This window comes from Dermacentor silvarum, chromosome 1, assembly GCF_013339745.2.
Source record: "Dermacentor silvarum isolate Dsil-2018 chromosome 1, BIME_Dsil_1.4, whole genome shotgun sequence".
Taxonomy (NCBI): Eukaryota; Metazoa; Arthropoda; class Arachnida; order Ixodida; family Ixodidae; genus Dermacentor; species Dermacentor silvarum.
The window spans coordinates 405,453,736-405,471,219 of NC_051154.1; the positions used below are offsets into that span (position 1 = coordinate 405,453,736).

At 46.8% G+C, this 17,484-nt stretch overlaps 1 protein-coding gene across 3 annotated transcripts in view; it reads right to left on the reverse strand.

Moving 5' to 3' along the window:
• The window catches only part of LOC119437566 (mediator of RNA polymerase II transcription subunit 7), a 92,089-nt gene that overhangs the window by 20,866 nt on the left and 53,739 nt on the right, over positions 1 to 17,484 (reverse strand). For all 3 annotated transcript variants that reach the window (XM_049660713.1, XM_037704573.2, XM_037704572.2), the window contains one exon: positions 1,140 to 1,496. In XM_049660713.1, coding sequence (XP_049516670.1) covers positions 1,140 to 1,496 — 357 coding nt within the window. The remainder of the gene's footprint in view (positions 1 to 1,139; positions 1,497 to 17,484) is intronic.

Genomic DNA, 17,484 nt, shown 5'->3' on the forward strand with positions numbered 1-17,484 from the left:
TACCGTGTTCACTAGAAAAGCATCCCAAGGTGGACTGAAATTAGGCATTTTCAATGGGACGTGACAAGTGCTTCGTGCAATCACTGTCCCCTAATGCCGCTGAGACAGACACTACAGTTACTGGTGTCAACACTGGTGTTGCCATTGAGGTCAAGCGCGTTCATGCCAACCAGTCTGTTGAGGGTCAATTTCAGGGTCAAAGTAAAGAAAGTTTTGGCACATAGAAATGTATGGGAGTTGGAAAGTACCATCATTCAGGATTGAAGTAACTGAAAAATTACCCTAAAAATGTGCCGATTGTTTTTTCTGCCCCGTGCAAGCTGGCTAGGCTTTGCCCCAGAATCTCTTCTGAAAAGAAGAAAGAATCCGGAGGCTGCGGCAAAAAGCACGTTTGTCAGTATGTGAAGTGCACGCTTGGCATTGTCTACGAGATTCCGCTACTAACTTGTGAAAAGTCATATGTAGGGCAAACTGTTTGTGCAAGGGAATGTGAGCTTTCACTTGAAAATAAAAGAATAAGCATTTGCCTGCATTTGAATGCGCAATGCATGCAAGCATTCTCAAGCTTGCATGATGTTCCGGATTTCGCCACTGTGCAGTTTGTGCTTCTTTCTTCTCCTGACTTAGGATGCTGTTAGTGCTGCATCAGTGTAGTTACAATGCGCAATTTGCAACCTTGAGCATGACAATCAGCGCTGCTGTGCAGGTGCACCGAGCAACCTGTCTTTGAAGTCTACTGTGCAACGTGAACGGCTTCACCATGTTTGATTGTGCCACTGGTGCTTCGGAAGTGCTACCTGTCCAATAAACTTGGTGGCATGAAGGACAATGCTTTTCTCGCCGACAGCGACAAAGAAACCAGCAGCGACGACTAAATTGTGCATGCACTCGTCCTTTCACTTTATTGTGCAACGGCAGTTTGCAGTAACAATGAATAAAGCGCTCTGGGAGCTTACGCTTGTTGTTTCCCCGTTTCTTTGAGATATCAATCGCGTTATATTCTCAATATAAATATTTTTCTTTCTCTGGGAGACCGAAAGTCCCCCCTCGTGTTATAATTCATGGTCACATTATTTACATGCAAATATGTAATTTATCAGTCGAAAGTGATTTCGTGTTTCGCCATTGAAGACACTCACCTTGTCCAGCTCCTTGTGGAAGCGGTGCGCTGTGTCGAGCCGCTGCCACCTTTGCATGTCCAGCATGACCTGGGAGTGTCTCCCGAATGTCTGGTGCGGCCGAAACTCGATGAGGTGGTGCACGCGCACAAAGAGCAGGCTCATGTCTTCCTTTTTCACGAGCCGCTTAGAGGTGTCAGGGCAGCGGATCAGAACGTCAACCATGTCCAGGAAGTTGACCAGCAGCGAGTGGTTGAGCTTCTTCAGCTCCTTCCTGTGCTCGTAGTTCTGCGGGTAGAGCCGCCGGATGCCCCGACTCTCCAGGAGTCGAATGATGGGCTCCCTGACCGTGGAAAGGCACGCCAAACATGGAGTAGCCTGCACAAGGCGAGCATGTCTGCTGAGTTTGACCTTTCTACGCCAGTAGGCCTTGGGCTATCATAAACCCCATCAATAAGTGTGAAAACGATGACACGGTAATTGTTACAGCTTAGTGACAGTGCAAAGGTTGAGACAACAGCCTTGAAAAGAGAAAAACTGCTTACTGGGGGAACCTGGGCCCAGAAAGCAAAGCGACTGTTAGGTGACTATCATTGCAAGCACTGTTGGTGATGGCTAAATGAAACTGTGCTGCTCAAATGCAGAAACCTATAAACTGCACTGTAAAAACAATTGTTGAGGCCAGCATACTGCATTCTAAGTGACTACATCAACAACCATCCTGTTTCCCTATTACAATAGGTCGGCAAAATGAACACAACTCACTCACAAAATATATTTCTCGCTTAGGGCTCACTCGGGGTCAGGCTCACCAAAATTTGACTCACCCAGCTTCACTCGGACTAAAGACTCACGAAAATACTACTCAGGAGGGCTGACCCAGGCTCAAACACATTGTTTGTTCCGAGTCTGAATTCATGAGCAAGTTTGCTGACTTATGATTGAAATGCAAATATTGTCCATAATTACATCCCCCCTTAGGCAGGGAAGAGAGCTTTGTGAAGCAGAAAGGTGGAGACAGTGTCAAACTATCTGCTCGAGACAACACCGCGTAGTTAAATTAAATTATGGGGTTTTACGTGCCAAAACCAGTTCTAATTATGAGGCACGCCGTAGTGGGGGACTCCGGAAATTTAGACCACCTGGGGTTCTTTAACGTGCACCTAAATCTAAGTACACGGGTGTTTTCGCATTTCGCCCCCATCGAAATGCGGCCGCCGTGACCGGGATTCGATCCCGCGACCTCGTGCTCAGCAGCCCAACACCATAGCCACTGAGCAACCACGGCGGGTGACACCGCGTAGTGGAAACACCGCAAGAGCAGAAAGGCACGACTGTCACAGGCAGCTTCGAACCAATGCTCTCACCAAAATTTTTACTCACCAACAATGTCCCGACACAGTATGTATTCCTTAACTCTTTATTGACAAGTACAGTATAAACCACTTATAACGTAACCGTTTATAGTGAAGAACTGGCTACAACGTGGCCTTTCCCGGCTCCCGTTTACCCGTCCATAGAATTCCATGTATACGCATACCGCTTACAGTGCAGCCGCGCGAGACGAAATACCGATTATAATGGGGCTTCCGCGGGAAAATCTCGCCGACAAGGGCGGCAGCGAGCACGCTTCTCAACAAGGTGCGTGCTCCCGGCCGGCGTATGCATTATTCAATGCAATCAAACTCTCGTTAATTCTGACTTATTTGGTCGCACATCGGTTAATTCAGACTACTTTCGGAGCTCGGTGAGTAAGGAGCGCCGCAAATGTGCTACGCAAAAGAGCGTCCAACCCAAACGAAGCGGCGGGTTCGCATTGACACAGCCATCAGTTGAAATCGTACGTGGTTGACAGCACCGGAACGGTTCGAGCCTATTTGTGTCTTTAACTGCACTCAGGCCTGCTCACCCAGTAGTCGGTGAGTGCCACATTACGTCCAGGAATGACATGCTGCCCCAGAGAAGCCATTAATAATTATTCGCGATCCACGAAAGGCACAACTGACGCGCACTCAACATGGGCGCAGGTGCTAAAGCCTGTATTTTTGCGTTTACCGCCGCGCATAACACCGCGTTGGCCGCGGGCTTTCGTAACGGCGTAGTAGTCATCGACGATGGCGTCGATAGCGGCCACCGTTTTCTCTGCAGCGGTTGCGGCGAACAGTAGTTACATTTTTACTCGGTACGGGCGTCGGCCGCATGCCTAAAAAACGGCCTAGTCGCCATCGATGATCACATGGATAGCGACCGCGGTTTCGACTTCAGTTGTTGCAGCGAATGGCAGTTAATTCGTCCAGACTCGGTGCGTGCGTCGGGCGCGTGCCTTCAGCACCGCAAAGTCGCCGTTCATGATCGTGGTGATAGCGATCACGGTTTTTTCCACAGCGGTTGCGGCAAACAGTTGCTTCGTTCCGACTCGGTGCAAAGATGTCGAACTTGAACAGCACCAGCTACATCGCGATTATGTTTTCGCCAGCTCACTGGCGAAAACGTAATCGCGATGTGCGCGCGATAGTAGAAAGCGTGTCTACATGCTTGGGCTATATGTTTTGCATACGTGCAGGGCTTGAAAATCGTTGTTCTGGTTATAGTACGGTACCGCTTATAGCCCTGATATTCGCGACTCCGGCGACTTACGTTATAAGCAGTCTACACTGTATTTCCTAGAGACTACATACTAGAAAAAAAAATTTTTCTTGGAGTTTCGGCACTGAGAACAAAGTTTCCCGCTAAATGTATTCGCCCAACAGGCAGCAATCAGACAGGCAGCAATCGTGGTTTGTTGGTTTATAAGCAGGAACACAGGACGAGGAAGACGCGCTTTCTTTTGAAAGCACGCTCAGAGGAGGCAGACTGATGCAACAACTCCGGCTGCAGGTGTCACACACACGATGTAAAGAAAATTAAATGTACATCTATCGTTCACATATGACAAGAGCTGTATGTACAGATTCTAAATGAAGCCATAGGTGGCTTGGAGTGAAGCCCACTTTCAGTTTTCTGCGAAATATTTTTTTCTTTTCATTGATTACGCTTATTCTTTGTGTGTTTTGCACATTTAGATTAAAAAAAAATGCGTTTTTTTTTTCCGAGTATTTATATGTTCCGTCATTGCACCTGCTGGCTCCCGTCACAGTATACAGGCAGGCCTTCAGAGCTATTTTGCATGTGCCTGTGGCAATTTGAGGCCCTGTGGCCAGAAAAGGCATGTGCTTCATTTTTTCGGACTACCCGATTTTTCAGACGTTTCTGCGGCCTCTAGGGAGTCCGAAAAATCGGATGCTGACTGTAAACTTAACAAAATCATGATAATTATGCTTTGTAGCTAATGCTGTCTTTAGAATGGTGTTGTTTCGAAATCATAGAAGGCATATAAAGTTGAGCTTTGGTGTGACTAACGTGTGTTTTCGGTGGAAGGTGAAGCAAGTTCAGTGTCACAGGTGCCTTGTGGCCACTATAAAAAATTGCGTATCAATTTCGTGCTAATTGATGTTCCCAATACTCACTGGTGAAGTGCAGCGTTTGCTTTTTGTGAATGGCTGAGCCTATCCAGGCGATTGTTGACGAGGGAAATGAGCGTAGGCAACACACACTTGAAGGGACGATTCCAGCGTGTGTAGCGCTACTCAACATTGCCCTCACCAACTAGCCCAGCAATCAATCCTTCTATCCAGTTGAACCAATGGGGGCAAAATGCGAAAACACTCGTGTACTTAGATTTAGGTGCACGTTAAAGAACCCCAGGTGGTGCAAATTTCCGGAGTCCCCCCACTACGGCGTGCCTCATAATCAGATCGTGGTTTTGGCACGTAAAACCCCATAATTTAATTTTTTTTTTCAGTTCAACCTTTTTGGAGAACATGCTGAAAGAAAGAGGAATTGCTATGTATTTCTAGGTGTGGGATACAGGTTGGCAAAATAAATGCAACTTACTCACAAAATATATTTCGCGCTCAGGGCCTCGCTCACCAAAATTGTACGAAGCCGGTCTCGTGGGCTGGTCTGAGTTGGCCCATGAGTGAGTGCCTGTTTTTGAGCTGCTTGGTGGCAGCATGCGGACAGCGATGTCGTGCGAGGAAGTGGTCCATGTGCTAACCACCGGTACATTTACAGTTACAGAATGGGTGCCTTGGGAAGGGAAGCGCAGTGGAGGACAGGACTACAGAATGTGCAGATGGTGATCACCGGGAGAGGACACCAAATAGGTTGATGATGACGCCATACCAAAAACACTACTCAACCCTTTCTGGTCCAAACGTTTGACATGAAGTGAAAATTTTATGCAGTCAAACCCACTTATAACGTTACCCGATTTAACAATATACTGGTTATAACAATGAGAAGCTGCTGCACCATCAACCTTTGTATGTTTTATATGATGAAATAACCCGCTTAACTATAATGCCACAACGATCAAGTATGGCTATGGGGTGTCTGTGCCGAAAGGTCATGGAATACGTAATCCTTGAGCAGAAAAAGGAAAAGGGAAATTCAAGCCACTGAACGCCACCGTGCAGTTTTCCAGCCTTCTCCGCATCGCCCGTCTCACACGCCTCTCTCCCGTCGGCCTTTCACCCCTCCGAACAAGAATTGGCTGCGCCCATAGCTCTACACCATGCCACCCTCCAAAAGATGAATGGATTGCGCTAACTGCACTGATAGGGCTAAACACGCTGGCGCAGCGTAGGTGGGAGCTGCTCATGGCTCCTCCAAGATAGCTTGCTGGCCGGCTTGCCCCTCGTACTGCGCAGTTTTGCCAACGGTTTAAGGCGCTCGTGCTCATCTTTCTTGGTTGTGTCGAAGTCGTTCTGGCCACGTGGTTTCTCAGCCTCATTTGGCTTGCTGCCAAAACGGAAGATGGCTGATCTGCCCACTGATCACCGGCAATGCACAACGTTGCCAGTGAAAAGAAGGCTCAATGCTATAGATTTGGAAACGAAGCGCTTCTAACCGATGAGGCGATCGTCGCAAATGTGCCTGCATTGGAAAGCGACGATGGCAGTGATTACACAGTAGGGCAGGCTTGCCCTACCACCTCATCGCTGCCTCAAAGTTGTCCTCGCAGGAGGCCCTGCAGACGATTCAGCCCCTCCGGGGCTTCGTTTTCGCGAGGGACCTTTGTGAGAGAAGGATGTTGGCAAGCTTAGCGTAAAGCAAGCAATGCTGACGGCCATGGAGTTTTCTCGTGCAAGCCAGGGAGAAGTACATTACGAGATGCTTGTGGCAATCTCACCCCAGCGTTTCTTCTGGATTTCTCAAGCTGAGAGACTGCCGCGGCGACCTTCTCGCATTTTTTAAAAGACCACTTTTGAGGCCACCAAAACCAATGCTTCGGCCGAGCTCGCATGTCACTTGTCGCATGTGAACCCACTTTGCAGTTGTTACAGCAGTGCCATTCATGAACGTCAACAGCCACGGCTCGTTACACGTGATCGGAGCGTGCAGGAAGCAGAGTTAAACAGTTAAACGAGAAAAGTGGTGGGGAGGGGCACTGGCCTCCCTGCCATTATAGTTTTCTCACAACAGCTCTGTCATCCCCTATTTTGATTTTTTTTTTCATGGAGCCCCAGTTATAACACTTATCGGTTATAACAATGGCATTTTCGTGGCACTTGATTATTGTTATAAGTTGGTTCGACGGTATTACGTGCATCCAAATGACAAAAGTCAAGGAAAAATAAGGAAAAAAAATTTCCACTGGTGCTTTGGGAAATGAACCGAAGGTTTTTTTTTTCTCTTGAACTGCAAAAAAACTCAAGGTGTTGTAAGCAGCATGTGGGTCTCGAGTTTTCTTAATTCACAATCATAATGGTGTGAAATACGGCCACACATTACCGTGAAAACCCGCGTATAATACGAGGTTTTTTTCTAAATTTTATATGTCAAATTTCTGCCTTGTATTATATGCGCATCCCAAAGTTTTCAGCCTAAAATTTGCAGTTTCGGCTTCCTTTTTGCTCACTGCTATCATCATCAAGACTCGTAGCGGAGTATGCGTCATATTGTGGTGGCGTCGGTAGGCTGCTGCTGCTTTCAGCGGGCGCCATTTTGACCACGCTAAGAATCGGCACGTTTGCTAGCCTATCTTGCACAATGTGGGGACCACGAAGGTAGTACCCAGCTGCCTTTAAAATGCAAGTTATTTTAGCTGCCGAGGCCATCGGAAATTGCGCCGCAGGGCAGCACTTCGGCGTCACCGAGGGCAGCATTCACGGCTCAGATGACATCCCAGTTGCAAAATTGGTTCTTTATTCTATGGTTGCAACGGCGGCAGAGAAGCGCATTTGGCCTTGGCAATGCCGTCGCTTCGGTGGCAGTGGGTCCCCTCACCATACCCCTCAACTCCCTCGTAGCTCCTCCCACCTTCGACTGGCTCCGTGCGCGCCCGCCACCGCTCCCGCCGGCGCAGCGCTAACTTAGCTCTTTCCCAGAATAATGAAAAAGAATAATGAGAGTTATACAAAAATGCTAGATAAAGAACATGTATAGTATACCTGATTAAATCAAGCAGGCTAGGTGACAATTTGTCACCGCCCCGTTTCAAAGGGGATGCAAATAATCATCACCTGAAGTTTCGTTTTCTGCCGTTGGCGGGAAGTTGGCCGAGTCGTCGGCTCGTACACGCGTGTTCAGGCGCAACGGTGAAACGGTGCCCTTGCTATTTGAGAGTGAAATTGCCGTGGCATTTCTTTTTCATTTTCTTTTTCTCCGCGTGGCGTTGAGGGGTCTATCCTACGCTTTTGCTCTATGACGGTGTCGGAGCAATGCCGGTCGGAGGCGCCGCCGTGTGATTTAGAGCGCTGCTGAGGGCATTTCGGTGCGCCGTATGTTCGAATTAACCGTCGCAAATGCTTTCGCGTCCGAATTACCAGGCGTTTTCGCCCATAACTATGACAGGACCGAATTGAAGTTCGAATTAAGCGTGTTCGAATTAACGAGATTAGATTGTAAATGCTTTCAGTGGGTTTTCCTCGCTCGCATTATATGCGGATGAAAGCTTTTTTTTTTTTCATTATTGCTATCCCCAAATAACACCTCGTAATATATGCGGGTCCGTATTATACGCGGGGTTTTTAGATATTTCAAGACCATTTTTGAGTGACTCAAGACAGGTTATATGGATTACGCAGGAGGCTCCAAAAAATGAAGCGCAAGGGCCTAACCTTGGCGTGATGCGACTAGTGGATATTTGTGAAATTTCAGGGAGAGCCATATTTATCTGCGGCACAATGTACAAAAATTATGTAATTACAGTAGCGTTGCAGGCATTCACATTCCTGAATATAATTTTGTTGCTTCTTTTTCTCAATGTGGGATATTTCTTGCAAGACAGGATTTCTAGAGGAATCATTGGACCAGACAGGGTTATTAAGGCAAGGAGCACTAAAATGGATTCAGGGATAGAATTATTAGAGAATATCTGTGTTTTGCAGATGACAGTCTTGTTTAGCAATGCTGGAGATGACTGATGAAAAGCTACTTGCTTAGATCAACAATGGTGAAGAAAAATGACTGTGCCCCCCCGTGGCGCATTTGCACACCGTGGTCACTGTTAGGTATTCTGCCAATTTTTGCCCAGAATTATCCCATGCTAACATGAAATTGAGCCAATGCTCTTCCGCAATTGCCTCAGTGGTCACAAGTTGGCCATTTACAATGCAACATGGGGTCATGCACAATGGCTGTGACTACCACATTGATATGATTGTATGATTGTAGCCGAAAGTGTTAGTGCCGGTCTTGGCGCACGTGAAAGCGTTTCATGAGGTCCTCACTGCTAACATAACTGCACAATAATACCAAGATAAAGAGGTGAAACAGGAGGAGGAAAAAAAACTTTATTAAATAGGTAAAATGTTTAACGGCAGGTCTGGGTGGGGCCCTCAGTCCAGGGCTCCACTGGCTCTAGCAGCTCGCTGAGCTTGGTCCAGGAGGGCCAGTTGGCTCTCCCGGTCCTCGCTTGCGAGCAGTGCCTCCCACTGCCGTACGAAGTCTGTCAGCCTTAGAAGGGGTGAGTTGACATCTCCCGGCCTAGCCATACAGTTCCACGTTATGTGAGCCAGCGTGGGTTTTGCTCCACACCACGGGCAGGTGTCTGTGTAATGCGCCGGGTGCATCTTGCATAGGAGATTTAGGTGTGGGTATGTGTTCGTTTGGATAGGTGAAACAGACATTTGGCCTTTTGGCGTAGATCTTAGCGCATGCAAAAACCTGATTTGGTGCAGCAACAAGAACTTTTAGCTTAGTACCACACACGTGTACAGGGTGTTTCAGTGAACACTTTCAAAATTTATCTAATCTTGCCTGTGGCAGATAGCCCAATTCTAGTTAATGAGCTGGTCTACTCGAAGAGCATTACTTGCAAAAAAAATTGAAATGCATAATCGACTAATTAACAAAAATTCACTAATTCAGTTTTTAACTAATTACCTGATATATATATATATATATATTTACCGGATATGGTCACAATTTTAGCTGAAAGGGTCAATAAACACAGCGGAGCCAGCTTTATGTGCATCAAGGGCATTTAAATTACCAAACTAGATTCATTATCTTTAAAGGGACAGACAACTGCCGATGGAAAGATTGGATAAAACATGCCTTGTGTTGCTCATTAAATGCGGACTTATATTTTAAACTGTTCACTAAATGCCCCACGCAGCAAAAACATGAAGATGCATAAGTGACCTATCACGTTACCTTCTATTAGTGTACGCGGTTCCTGGTCTTTTTTATTAGCATTGAAATGCATACACTTCTATTATAAGTTTTTTTATAACTTGCAATGTGTAGATCAGCCTTCGTGTGTAGCGAGTACAAAAGTGGCACTTCCTTTGCCTTCATTTTTGATGAGTTGGCTTGGCTCGTCTATCAACAGAATAACGACGATCGTGGGCCAGCCAGCCATGACGTAGGCACGTACTTGGAAAAAAATGTGGTGGAAATATAAGAAAGGTCTCAACAACAATGCAAACTTATTGTACCAGCTTGTTTACATTTAAAAGTGTTTAAAAAGGTTAAAATGGGTGGTTAACCACGTTGCACCCACTCCTGTAAAAGCCGGACAATGGACGGCTTTCACAATTTGCGAGACGGGCGAACGGCATCACTCTCACTTCTCAGCATTGCTGGAGGGGGGCCTCTTACTTTTTTAGAGGCTGCTCAGATCGAAAAATTTTGCTTACAAAATATCCACGCGCTTTTTGAAGTAACCAAGGCAGGTGCAAACACTACCAAGGGTGAGCTTTTTGTTGCGCCATAAAAAAGTGGGTTCTTAAAAATTAGTTATCAGCCCCTTTAATATAATGGGTTTCCCTGTGTGTGTATCGCACTATAATGCCGCTTCTACGATTTGCACTTGCAACAGGCATTGCTGGGGAGTCTACATTAGGGTGGTGAAACTTTGATAAATTAAGAATGCCGGATACAAAATGGCCAGATATCACCCCGGCAGGCCACATTGTTTGCGACCGTTGGTGCTATGCAAGTATTCACATTTGTAAGTAAACTTTGTCTGCAGCCACCAGAAAAACATAGCACGTGTGCTCTATTCATGACATGTTTACCTTATAGTTAACCAGCCTAGTCAGCACATTTGTTATTAATGAACACCTCAAAAAACACCTATTCAGGCGAAAGCCTTATATGTCTGGTTTTGAGGTGACCCTAAAAAAGTGGAGCCTAAAATTGGACAAAAAAGCTCGGTAAAAAATATGTACAAAAAATCAATAACTCCATAAGATCATTACAAACTCCATAACATTATATATCAATAAATAAATAATCATGGTAGTCAGTAAATTATGATATTTAGCATGAAAAAGCGGAAAAATGGGTCAAAAAACCCGAAAAGTGGCCAAGAACCGAGAATTAATGATAATAATGGGTAATGATGGTAATGATAAAAAATGGGTATACAGAGAGGTGAATTAAGAGTGAATTGATGGTGAATTAAAGGGGTTAAGTTGGGTGATAGGAGTCAAACGAAAGGTAATGATGAGATTGAGTAAGCCAAGATAATGAAGTGTAAATAAAAGTGAATTAAGAGTGAATGAAGGTGAATCATGTGGCAATAGGGTGAATCAAGGGAGATGAAAATTGGAAATTTGGAGTACTAGAGCAAACCAAGTGTGATGGAAGTAAAACCGAGATGACACAGTGAATGAAGGTGAACAAAGCAGTGATAGAGTGAATCAAGAGTCAATCAAGTGTGAACTAAGAGTGAATCAAGGGGTTATGGAGTGGGGGAGTGACTTGCAAAAAAAATATATGAAATTTCAGGGGCCAAGTGAGTGACTCAGCAAAAAAAAATGCTGAGTCACAGTTTGAGTTTGGTGAATCATAGGAAGCATGACTTGCAAAAATGACTAAATTGTGATTTCAGAATGATGATGACTCCGCAAAAAAGTGCTGAGTCACAGTCCGAGTTTGGTGAACAAGGATGACTTGCACGAATGACTGCATAATATGGGTTCAGAGTGACAATGACTTAGAAAAATTAAGTGCTGAGTCACTGTCCAAGTTTGGTGAAATAAGGATGACATGCAAAATTTGCAAAATATGGGTTCGGAGTGAAGATGACTCAGCAAAACCTCATTGAGTTAGCCGCGCTCTGGCTTTCACCTTCCAAGTCGTCTTAGTTGAAGCATAAAGGACCCCTAGTAATTTTTGTTTCACTTGCAAGTGGAGAGCAATGACAAGGCTGAATGCATTTTACATTCTGTATGTGAGATGGAGCAACTGTGTGCATGCACCATGATCTGGAATTTGTTTCTTTTGATGTTTCCTGTGACCTACAAACGTAAAAGAAAGAAATTTTATGTGCACAAATAAAAGAAAATGGTAAACCATATAATGAAGCTGCATGCAATTACCTTTTAAAAAAAATTTTATTAATCGTATGCTAACAAGTAACAAAATAAGACAAGAGTGCACCATGACTTTCAGCCAGGTTGGGATCCAAAGTAGCATCCTACAAGATTTTGTGGCGAACAGTGCTTAAGATTTTGTAGTTGTCACCGCCCTAAGACTGTGTTTGCATGTAGTGTTGTGCATTCGACACGGTTCAAACGAGCAAGAACAAAGTAGTTCACAGGACTAAAGCCATGTGAACAAGATCCTGCCCTAGACCTATTGTAGTTGTCACCGCCCCAAGACTGTGTTTGAATGTAGTGTTGTGCATTCGACACGGTTCAAACGAGCAAGAACAAAGTAGTTCACAGGACTAAAGCCATGCGAACAAGATCCTGCCCTAGACCATGTGCGAATAAACCGAAGTTACAGTGATGACGTCCACAGGTCCGCACAATCTCTCCAGCCATGGAACATGTGAAAGCAAAGCTGATTAACTCACAACCACAGAATCTGCTCTTTCAGTCTTGCAGGGTTACAAAGAAAGTGATCAATCATGAATATATTATACATATGTCAGCAGTTGGCTACAAGTATTATAGGACATTTTTAAAGTGGCACTGCCAGCAACTACGCTAAACAATGTGCAACAGGACATTACACGAGGCTTTTTTTTGATCCAACATCCTCCTCAAGCAAGCTCCGTGCCACGCTGCTACGAGGAATACCAAACTGCTGCATAAACAGCACAAACAATAACACTGAACAGTGACAATACATTGGAACATCCGCTGGAGGGAAATGCTGCAAAATCGTGACAACAGCAAATAAAGAACTAATGGCATCGGCTGTACTCATGGCTGTGGCCACTCCATTGACTTCCAGGATAACGATGATGAAGATGACGGCATGCTTTAGATTTTGATTCCAATTGAAGGAGGCTTCCATTCTTATGCTTCCTTTGCTGCAGGCTTAGTGCAATTTACAGTAAAATGCCGTTTTGAAGCAGGATGGTGCAAAACACCACTCCTAGCGAAAGTTAGCACAGCTGTTCCACCACTATGATTACCTTGTGCAGACCCCTTCACTTCATCTCCTAGCAATGCCACTCTATCGCACAGCTCAATATGAAAAGGTGAACAGTAAAAGTAACCAGTTGCAAACATTTCTAATCTTAATCTCTGCATGCTGTGGGGATTGAAGTGCATTCCCGCACCTCATTTCCCAGCTGGCACGTCGTGCTTATCTCCGGGTACTGCTGCCCCAGTGGCAACAAGGCAGACACGGCTAGCATACTGGAGCTAATTTCCCACGCAAACCATGCTTCTCCCTCCCAGCATTGCGTTACAGGGACATGTAATGACTGGCCTCTCCACCCAAGCTCTCTTCTGCTGAGCGCTTCATCGCCACAGCAGATGCTCACAGGCCCACGAGTCAGTGACACGGGACCTCTGCTCCCACGACATCTCATTCTCGTGCTTGGTGGACCGCACAGCGAAAGATGAAAGCGAAGGATGTGGGAATCCTCGGGTCCCATAACCGCCGGACGGGCAGCAAACGTCGGGTCAAGTGCATGCATGCCAAGGAGAGTTGGGAGAGGGGAAACTTCCCTTCCGCGGGCGGCGCACGGGAATCGCAAGCGCTATCAGCACGACCGGGTGGGTCACGTGAGATCCCGCTGATATCGCCCGGGTCTCTTTGGTCCCCAGCAAGCGGCGATAGCGGAAGTCTCCGCCGCCGCTCCCGTATTCCCGCACGTGGTTAGTCAACCGCGTTCTTGCCACGGCAATCGCCGCGGCCGCCCGTATTCCCCAGTTGGTAAGTCGGAAGCCCTTCTTTACCTAGTATATTCTTCTCTTGGAGGGAACCCTCAGCGATGTCAACTATAGCTAGCTGGCCTGCTCGAAGTGTTAGTTGCAGTCGTAATAAATGCTTTCCGAGTGTACACGTGGTTGTCGTCTATTGTTTCCTCGAGCTTGTACCGGACCGCGGTTGATGTGCAGGCATGCGCCAACCGCGGGGCTCGGTGTGCCGAGGCAGAGGGCCGTTGGCATCCCCCATATCCCGACAAGGCGGAGCGCAGCGCAAGATGAAAGACGGCGACAGCGAAGAGAGCGCAAGGAGGAAAGCGGGGGAGGAGGCTATGGCGAAAGCGTGAGAAGAAAAGCACAGTGCCATGCAAGACAGGCTTTGCGGTGAAGACCACTACGAGATAGCGCCACGGTAGCCTGCCGTTGCCTGCTCACCGATAGCGTGCGGCGAGCGCATCCAACGATACCATTTAAATATGGTAACAAAGCACTGCATGAGCGGAGGCCTGTTTGCGGTGGCTGCTGTGAAATGTGCTGCCTCTAGAAATCTCCCGATTAGCGAGGCATTCGCGTCACACTTCATTCCATTTGCAATGTGCCCCACGAGACGGATTTTCTGCGCCAGCCAATATATCGTGACATGAAAACATGTATACAGCTGCACTCAAATTTCACATTAGGGAGAAATGTAATTGTCGGTGGGTTTTTTGTGCCGACTACCTGATGGTGCACAAGAAAATTTCATTCCAGCAAAATTTCCGTAGTGTTCAAGATGTCGGTGCCTGTTGTGGAAGGCCTTGCATCAAGGTGTGCATCCAATTAGAAGGAAGAAGGAAGAAGAAGAAGAAGGAAGAAGAAGAGGAATTAGAGGAAGAAGAAGTGATCGTAGAGAGCAGCTTCAGCTTCGAGCTCTTTGTGTTTTGTATTCTACCTTCGGTGATTTCAGCAATCAGTGGCAAGAACACTGGGGGACGTGGTCCTCTGCAATGGGGGACCCGAACCCCGCCCAGCAATTGGGTCCTGAACGACCACTTCGTTATGCATCCGACGTGAGTGACCGCTTCGACCCCAGCATGGTCCCGCTTGAGTCATCTGATGGCTCCTCAGGTGAAGATACGGGCTGGGACAGTGATTTTACCTTGGTGTCAAGCAGACGTCTGAAGAGGAAGATAAGGAGGACATCACCGACCAGTCGTCAGGCGACGAAAAAGGCAAGTGGCCAGCGGTCATATACTATGGCGTACGTACCAACCACGACAGCGTACAACTTCAACTCACTGAATAGGCAGAGCCTGTCGGAATATTTTGATCGAACTGCCCCTGGTCAAGTGGAAGAAATACGTATAAACGATCGAAAGAACATACTTACGGTGGAAGTCAATACGCAGACCATTCTGGAAACACTGAAAGAAATCACTCAGTTGGGAAGCATCCCCGTTCGCGCATTCCTCACATACGGCAAGGAAGCGACAACAGGCGTCATCTACGACGTGGACATTGGGATTACAGACGCTGACCTCGCGAAGCTGCTGTCATCATCGGCTCCTGTGCTCAGCTTTCACCGTTTTGGGCGGTCTCGATGTGTGAAACTAGTATTTCAATCAGAAACTTTGCCAACACATGTCAATGTTGGATATGTGAGGCATTCGGGATGCCCTTACGTGCCGAGGGTGTTACAGTGTCATAAGTGTATGAAAATTGGACATGTCAGTGCAGTTTGCAGGGGTGCAGTAACATGCAAACGTTGTGGTGGACCTCATGGAGACAGCAATTGCAACGTTGCTGCAAAGTGTCCAAATTGTTCTGGTGCCCACGACGCAACCTCAAAAGAATGCCCAAAGATCAGGAATGAAATCGGTATTCTGAAGATGGTTCGAGACCATTCCACGCACAGGCTATCCACCGCCGCAGACGCCGTTCACGGCACCGACGTCAACGGGACCACAGCGTTCCTCGCATAGAAGGATCGACGGTTTAAGTGCAGCCTCCACTGCTTCCTCGTGTGAGGAATGAAGATACACGTGCCCCAAAGCCTTTATATTCTGCGAAAGTGCAAGGCGACTCGTCATCGACCCCAAACACATCGGAGGCTCAGTGGCCCTCGTTACCTTCAAGGCCTGCGGGAACGCCCTTATGTACCGCTCCTACACGTAATGAAGAGATTGAAAAGACGGACGATATTGACGTCCAGAGTATGCTGAAAAATTTGATGGGCTCAATGCGCAGGATTCTTTCCAGCCTAAATACCCCGGCTGCTAAGGCTGCCGTGCAGCTACTTGAAGTATTGGAACCACTTCTAGTGGTTCTTCACTAAACAAGTACGGCAGTGATTTTTGAAGAATGGATGCGACAATCACTTGTTATGCAATGGAATGCTCGAGGTTTACGTGGTCGTTTGTCGGATTTTCGACAGCGGGTATTTAAGTACCAATTTCCAGTTATTTTTATCTGTGAACCTAATATGGATTCTTCTTTCCGTATTTCTGGATATGTCCAGATATGGTCTCGTAACGACCAAACCTCAAGCAAAGTATTAGTTTGTGTACGTCATGATCTGGTATACTTCAGACATGACGTCCCATCACATACTACTAACGATTACGTATGCCTTACCATAAAGCACAGATGGCGCACGTTCTCATTGATTGGAGGATACATCCACCCAAGAGCGAGGATTGATTGTTCGTACCTGATGTCTGTGCTGCAAGCATCGCAAGGTCCGCATATTGTGATTGGTGATTTCAACGCACACCATCCCCTATGGGGTAGCACTATGACGAATACTCGTGGCAAAACTTTGGCCGACTTTATGTGCAGTCAAGGATTATATGTGCTCAATGACGGATCTCCTACATTTATTCGTGGGACAACCTACAGCAGTTGTCTCGACCTAACGTTTGTGTCAAGGAGCCTTCTGTCCTCAGCAAGCTGGTCGACGGAGGTAGAGACTCACGGTAGTGACCACCTCCCAACTTATGTTCAATTTAGCTGGTTTCGCCACTCAGCCTCACGTTGCATCCGTCAAACAGACTGGACTTTATTTAAGACGTCTGTCGATGCCGGCTGTCAGTCTGACATCTCCATCCGCAATAGAGGGCATCATTGCGTCTACCCTGCGGGACAAAACCAGAGAGGTTAGCGTACCGAGACACAGATCATCGGTCAACACACAATATGAGGCCCTTCGTGCAATCCGTCGCCGCGCGGAACGGCGATACAGAAGAACAAAATCACCGTTAGATCTTTCGAACTGTCGCCGAACTCAACGACATGTTCTTCGTCATCTCGACAAGCTTGACAGACAGCGTTGGAGGGCATTCTGTGGATCCCTAGACCCGAGACAACCTCTATCCAAGATCTGGCGGGTCATACGAAGTCTTCAGACATATCCACAACAAAAACACCCATTCCGTGCCGTGGCTCTACATCAACGCCGGACCGAATTGGAGGTAGCAGAGGACTACTGTAAACTTATTGTGGACACGTCAAATGCAGTGAGCTCATCGCTTGTCACCATCGCGCCCCCATCACCTGATGAGCGACTCGAAGTACCTTTTACGATGCAAGAGCTTGACGCTGCAATTTCTGCTTCCCGACGCTCATCGGCACCAGGACCTGACGGAATCACATACGCTGCACTCCACCATCTTGGCACAGAAGCACGACGTATCCTTCTATCTTTTTATAATGCCACATGGGAG